We start from the raw sequence: 7,174 nt of genomic DNA, 5'->3' as shown, positions 1-7,174 counted from the left end.
GGCGTCCTTTAACCCCCGGCGGCGCCGGCGCGCAGGCTGGGCGGCCATTTTGTGGCGGTTGGCGGCGGGCGAGGACGAGGGGCCCGCGGAGGGCAGGGCCGGGTGGGCTCGGGGCCCCGGCGGGCGGCCTCCCTCCCTCCCTCCCTCCCTCCCTGCCTGGCCGGGCGTCCGCGGCTCGCGCGAGATGTCCTCGTTCTCGGAGTCGGCGCTGGAGCGGAAGCTGTCGGAGCTGAGCAACTCGCAGCAGAGCGTGCAGACCCTCAGCCTGTGGCTCATCCACCACCGCAAGCACGCCGCGCCCATCGTGGCCGTCTGGCACCGCGAGCTCCGCAAGGGTGAGCCGGCCGGGGGGGGAGGGGAGGGGGGTCTTGCTGGACCTTCTTACTGCCGAGGAATCCCCGGAACTTGGTTCAGGCGTGCAGGGATCCTGGAAACCCCCCCCCCCGCCTCCCTCCCGTCCCTGGCCCCTCTGGGAGGGGAGGGGAGGGGCGCGTGTCAGCAGGGCCATCACACGCCAGAAATGCTGAGCAAACTTAAACAGTGCAACAGAACAAAATCAGAGCCCAGGGGCACCTTTAAGGCCAGCAAAGATTTATCATGTACTAATGTAACAGGAATAACTTTTGCTTATATAGTCCCACTGTCATAGAATCCTAGAGTGGGAAGGAGCCATACAGGCCATCTAGTCCAACCCCCTGCTCAACGCAGGATCAGCCCTAAGCATCCTAAAGCATCCAAGAAAAGTGTGTATCCAACCTTTGCTTGAAGACTGCCAGTGAGGGGGAGCTCATCACCTCCTTAGGCAGCCTATTCCACTGCTGAACTACTCTGACTGTGAAAAACTTTTTCCTGATATCTAGCCTATATCGTTGTACTTGAAGTTTAAACCCATTACTGCGTGTCCTCTCCTCTGCAGCCAACGGAAACAGCATCCTGCCCTCTTCCACGTGACAACCTTGATGGTCATGATGGTCAGTTCATTAGGGTGCTTGCACTCGAAAGCTCACGCCTTGAATAAATCTTTGTGGGTCTTAAAGGTGCCTGACTGGACTCTGATTTTGTTTTCTTGTGCTGCTTCAGACCAACACGGCTACCCACTTGAATCTATCTTTAAATAATTAGAATTAATTAATTCCTACCCAATCAGGAAACCTTTCCAGGGCCAAGAAAGCCGCACAAAACCCAGTTGAGGAAGTCTGCTTTACAGGTTGGCTACCAATGGTCCAGGTGCTTTGCCTTTAATCTGTCGTGCAATGAGGCTCACTGGCCTTCAGGTGCAGATCACAAAACTAAATTGCCCACCTGGGGTGGGTGGCTAAGCATGAAGATCACGAGAGGCACATGCTTAACAAAAGTTTCAACTATTTTGTAGTAGAGAGAGGTTCAGTAAAGGCTTCCTTATCTTAACTTGCTTATCAAGAACTCCCTCGTGGCTGGCATAGCTAGAATTAAAACAGCTTCTAGTAACTCTGCTTTCAAATAATAAATCTTTATTAGAGTTCTAATTATTTCTTGTTTCTTAGCTGCCAGCAGACCCATATGCCAAGCTCTCACTGATGTGCAGGTGTTTTGCCTTTATTCCATCATGCACTGAGTCTTGCTGGTCTTCAGGGGCAAGCTGCAGCTCTCCTGGGAATTACAAGTGAACTTCAGAACTTTGGATCAGCCCTTTGGAGGAAACAGAGGGCTTTGGAAGGTGGTCTCTTGGGCATTAGGCCCTCTTGATGGCCCTTCTCTGGCCCCATCCCCAAAGCTCCCGGAAATTCTCAGTGTTGGCAACCCATTGGTAGACTTCAGCAGAGCTCTGATTCATAGTCATCCCAGCCTAGTTATTGTTTCTCACTCTTTTTTGTTGGCCACAGTATTCCAGTCTGCCTTGTCGAGGCTTAAAGTAGATACAAGAGAATTAATAAAAATTAAGTATACTGAGGGAACAAATTCTTCAAAGTTTTCACCAGGTATTTACTTAGGCTATTTGTTATCCAGGTTTCCACTTCAGTAAGGACTGAATGGAGTTTGCAAAACAATAACAACTTAGCTTGTGTTGTCATGGGTTCCTGAGAAGAATGAGAAGAAGTAATAAATGCAGGGCAGTAATAAATGCAGGTAGAGTGTCATAGCTCACGTTTCCTTGCTCTTGCACAGGAGGTGAAAAGTTACCTAGGTTCTCATTCCACTTCATAATCACACGTCTAGTAAAACTGGAAGTGCTTTGGCTGGGGCAGCAAAAGTAGGTTTAAAATGTGTGAATCTGTGCTGGACTGGGAGTAAAAGAAAGAACATAATGCAAGAAGAATGTGGCAGAGAAGGATGTTGTATGTAAGTTTGCTGAACGAATGAATGAACAAATCTTTCCCATTAGAAAACAAAGTGGAAATACCCACAACACCAGCATGTCCTCAGTGTTACTGTATGAAGCTGTAACTTATTTTGTTGTTGTTTTTATCCTACTTACCTTCCAAAGAGTTAAAGGTAGGGGACCCAGGTAGGCTGTTTACCCACTGAGTTGAATGTAGGTATTTGTATTCTCCAGGCTTAATCTAACAGCCTCTGGCTTTTATGGTGCGTTTTGTTCCGAGTCTCCCATCCCCTGCTCTCGCTGTACCCTTGAAGGTTTGAACTAGAATCACTCCTAGGCCTGCGTTCCCAAGGAACACAGGCCTGCCCAGTGGTGTGTTGGGCTTGTGTACTGAGGTCCAGTGGTCATGGCCACGTTTGGCTCGTCACGTTCAACCCTCTGAGCTGTGAAATGTTTGACCTGTAAGTAGGTCTGATGTATAAATGCACTAACCTGCTGCCAGCCTGGGGGCTTCTGGTGTTCACCTGTTGGGGTGGCTGCCTGAGAGTCCTGACTTCTGTTCTTCATGCCCTCTTGACTGATAACCTTGTTGATGTAATTGGGCTGCTTGGTTCTGTCGATGAAGCCAGCAGCTGAGTGCTTCTTGTTTTATGGATCGTGCCGGTGCCTGCATGCAAGAAGACTATTGTAGGTCCCTTGAAACAAGTATCTTGCGAAGGGTGAGGTCTATGCTCGAGAATACTAGAACACTGACTCCAGTGGCACCTTTAACAGTGACAAAGCATTATTCAAGTTGCATGCGTTCGTGTTTGCAGCTCACAGAATGTCGGACAAAGTGTGCTCTGCACATGAAAGCTTACAAGAATCATTGAGTTAGAAGGGACCTCCAGGGTCATCTAGTCCTTCCCTCTGCACAATGCAGGAACTCCCAACTACCTTCCCACCCACCAAAAATCTCCAGAATCCAGCGTGGCCTGGAATAAATCCTCCCCGCCATCCCACAACTTGAATCAAACTTTGTTGGACTTAAAGGGGCCCCTGGACTCAGCATTGGTTCTGCTCCTTCAGACCAATGCAGCTACCTGCTTGAATAATAATAATAATTTAAAAAAAAAAACCCGACTTCATCTTTCCAGCACTGGTTGGCTTGTCTGAGTAGCAGCGTACAGGGGACACATTGTGCCAGAGCTGAGGTTCAGAGCAACAGCAAACGGAAGACTTAGTACTTTACCAGAATCGGCAGAAGCTTTCATGCCTTGCCAGGATAAGTCCCTGTGGAGGTTTTAGAAGAAGGGGCTGAGAGGTGGGGCACTGAGGGCTTGAGAGGCACCGGTTGCTTAAAAGCGTTTCGGAGCAAGAAGCAAGCCTGCCCTCCTGACACTCGTTCTGCAGACACCCTCCTTGAACACCAGTTTGAGCTGGAGGCTGGTTTGAAGGCGCAAGACAGGCATGCAAAGAGACGGGGGTGTCTGCGTGCCCTTTTGACCTGCTGTTCTGCAGCTGCTCCCGCAGGCACTGCTAGGAATGGTCTTGGGACTGGGCATCTGTTGGCTAAAGAGTGCTTTTCCAGTATCTTTCACTTCTGTAAACTCTGTGCCTGCATGTATAGAATCATGGAAGGGGCCATACAGGCCATCTAGTCCAACCCCCTGCTCAACGCGTGTAGCTCCCGCCGCCCCTCCTCTCTGTGCCACGGGGCTGGCCGCCTCGGGCTGCAGTGATCACCGAGGCAGCTGAAGAGCACACCCCTCTTTTGCAGCACGGAGCACAGGTTCATCTTGGAATTGAGAAGGGCTGGGATTTTGTGGAGTGGCCATCAAATCACAGATACGTACCTCATGGGTGACTCTCTGGGCTTTTCAAGGGAGCAGACTTTCAGAGGCGGCTTGCTGTTGCCTGCCTCCGTGTCCCAACCCTGGGCATCCTTGTTGGCCTCCCTTCCAGATGCCAGCCAGGGCCGACCCTACCTAGCTTCTGAGATCTGACGAGACCAGGCTACTCTGGTCTTCGTTTCATATCAGTGTCCTCTTACCTGCAGAGAGCAGGCATATCTTCATTGTACATGGGGGGGGGGAGAGAAAGAAGTTATGCCATATTTAAAAGCGTCCTGTCCTTGGGGTCATTCAAGATCCCCATTTGGTTTTTTTGGAAGAGGGGATTATTGTGGCTTTTGGACCTAGCCACGTGTCCCAGTGTTCCCCAAAACGTCTTCAGGAAATGTCAGAGACCCACGTCTAGGATTGCTGCCACGACGCTTGGATTGTCGCTTCTCCACGGCACACGATGTTCCATTGTTCAGTATTCAATGTCAAGAGCAGCTGATTTGTTCTTTGCTCCTGTCCTGCTGGGTCTAAATAGAAGGCAGCTAAGAACATTTGTGCTAAAAGTGGGTTCCAGTGAGATCAGAAGAAGAAACTTTGGTTTCCCTGTGGGATTGCATTTGTCGGCTGTTAGTCCGGAGAGTCCCGCTTTCCCCTGCCTGGAAGCCTCAGAAATGGCCGTCCTCCTCCCATGATGTCTCTGCAGTTAACCAGACCGGAAAGCACTGACATTCTTGATGCTGGGTGGTGCCCGTTTAGTCCCCTCGAGACCCAGAGCTCTTAGAATAAACCAAGGCCTCAGAAGCAGGGGGAGTAGGCAGCGGCATCCATTGGAAGCTGGGTGAAGATTGCGCTTTATTCTCCTCTGCAGCAGTCAGGCCCCTTGGGGGAATTGGCAGGATCTGTTCTTTGAGTACACAGTTCACTGCGATGCCCACGAAACAGGTTAAAGACGGGGCAAACCCTAACCCAGTGGCTCAAGGCTAGAGCGAGTAGTACAGAGAGAGCCACTAACTGAAGCTCCGAGGAAGCGGTACGGGGTGATCCTTCCTCTTTCACTGTGTGGCATTGACAGGACTTCCCCAATCTCCCCCAATCTGAACTGTGCTTTGAAGGCTTGTGGGGTTTTTGTCGAATCAGGCACTCATTCAGCACCAGAATGTGACATTCCGTCTGGAGCCCCTTCTTCCCCTGAATTGGGGTGTTTTGGCTAGCGACCGTAGGCAGTGCCATGACCACTCTGTGAATGAACCTCTACAGGGCTGTAGGTGTTGATGGGCGTACAGAGCGTGAACTGAGTTGAAAGTCATCGGGAGATCCTCCTTCTCTAAATTAAGCTGAGCAGGAGGACATCTTTTTCAGATTAGCTAATTTTCTACTGAGCTAGAAGGTTGGTTTCAGGGCTCTGGGGGGGGCACAGAAACTGACAGGGGATGTTGCTGGGGGGTAATGTGGGTTTTGGCGAATTCCTCTCCTCTTATGTGAATATGCCTTCCCAGTTTGGTGTAGTGGTTAGGAGTGCGGAATTCTAATCTGGCATGCCGGGTTCGATTCTGCTCTCCCCTACATGCAACCAGCTGGGTGACCTTGGGCTAGTCACAGCACTGATAAAAACTGTTCTGACCGAGCAGTGATTTCAGGGCTCTCTCAGCCTCACTCACCTCACAGGGTGTCTGTTGTGGGGAGAGGAATGGGAAGGCGACTGTAAGCCGCTTTGAGACTCCTTCGGGTAGGGAAATGTGGCATATAAGAACCAACTCTTCTTCTTCTTCTCTGCGCTTCGGCTGAGGGCCCAAAAGCCGGCTGTCAATGCATCACAGACCCCTATAAGGTGGAAGCATAATGATATACAGTGAGTTGTTTACCGAGCTTTCTGCAGATCAGATCAGTGCAAGAGCACGCAATTACATGGTAGTGAAAATATGCATCTGCACTTGCCATTGGATTAGTACATCTAGCTCAATTTCCTATAGAATACAGTTCCTACAGACAAGGGTGGGTCCATGCAGTCCAGTCTCCCGTCTCACCCAGGGGCCAGCCAGTTCCTCTGCAGGGCCAGCCACAGGGCAGAGTGGCCAGGGCCTTCCCTGATGTCGTCTCCTGGTTTTGGGAGTTGGAGATTGACGCCCTCTAATATTAAAGATTCCCTTCAGTCACAGTGGCTAGGAGCCCCTGATAGACCCCTCCTCTGTACATAAGTCTCCTCCCATTTTATAACCGTCTATTCCTGTGGCCACCACTTTATCCCCTGTCCGTGAGCTCCACCTTTAAGCCACCTGTTCAGCAAAGGAGTTATCTCAGTCTCTGCCCCAAGGAAAGAAGCTTAGCTGGGTTTTAGTCAGGGAGGTTGCTAGGAGACCAGGATGGCAATTGTGGTATGTCCGACATGGTTCGGTGTGATTGCTGAGCCAGTGCCCCACAGTGAGCCCCTTCCAGTGTGGGCAGCCTTTCTAAGCCAAGGCTTGACCTTTCAAAGGAGCTTGGGGGGGGGATGCTGTTTGGGGTGCTTGTCTGAAATACCCGTGTCGAGTTCTGTGTTTGGGCAAGCAGACGGGCAAAGGGGAGTAGAGATTATTGGGGAGCGCAGACATGCGAAGGCTCCAGCTGTCCTGAGCCATTGTGGGCAAGGCAGAGGCAGATGCAGAGGCTGAACTGGCTGTCTTTCTCAATGCTTACGATACGCCCACATTTATGAGCTGAACAGTGAAGTTAAGAATGGCCTGACCAGAAAATGACACAGAAGCGAAAAACGAATCTTAGGGATTTTCAGTAACAGTAGTAGAACTTGCTTGTTAAGGATGCAGAGTCCATCTAAAATGAGTCTGAGTTTTATTTATTCATTACATTTATATGACGCCCTCCCCTGAGGCAGTTGGCATGAAACAAGGGGGGACAGGACCAATACAATAACAGAGAGAAAAGGGATTAGCAGCCTCAACATTTTAACAGTCCTGTGGTTGGTCAGTTCAGGGCATTTGATTCATGGGGAGGGGCTCAGGGGGCCCTGTAGATGTTGTTAGTTGTGGTAGACCTCAACCAAATACCTGTTGGAGAG

The 7,174-nt window shown here is 50.5% G+C and overlaps 1 protein-coding gene across 2 annotated transcripts in view; it reads left to right on the top strand.

The window, feature by feature from the left end:
- Nucleotides 1–44: 44 nt before the first annotated feature.
- Nucleotides 45–7,174, top strand: part of RPRD1B (regulation of nuclear pre-mRNA domain containing 1B) — a 30,388-nt gene continuing 23,258 nt past the window's right edge. The window contains exon 1 of one of the 2 annotated variants that reach the window (XM_077336100.1): nt 45–335. In XM_077336100.1, coding sequence (XP_077192215.1) covers nt 185–335 — 151 coding nt within the window. In that variant the 5' untranslated portion in view covers nt 45–184. The remainder of the gene's footprint in view (nt 336–7,174) is intronic. The other variant, XM_077336101.1, reaches the window with a different exon arrangement.

This window comes from Paroedura picta, chromosome 4, assembly GCF_049243985.1.
Source record: "Paroedura picta isolate Pp20150507F chromosome 4, Ppicta_v3.0, whole genome shotgun sequence".
In the NCBI taxonomy this organism is placed as follows: domain Eukaryota; kingdom Metazoa; phylum Chordata; class Lepidosauria; order Squamata; family Gekkonidae; genus Paroedura; species Paroedura picta.
Note: the sequence above shows the minus strand (reverse complement) of the source record. Positions and strands in the feature narration are given on the sequence as shown.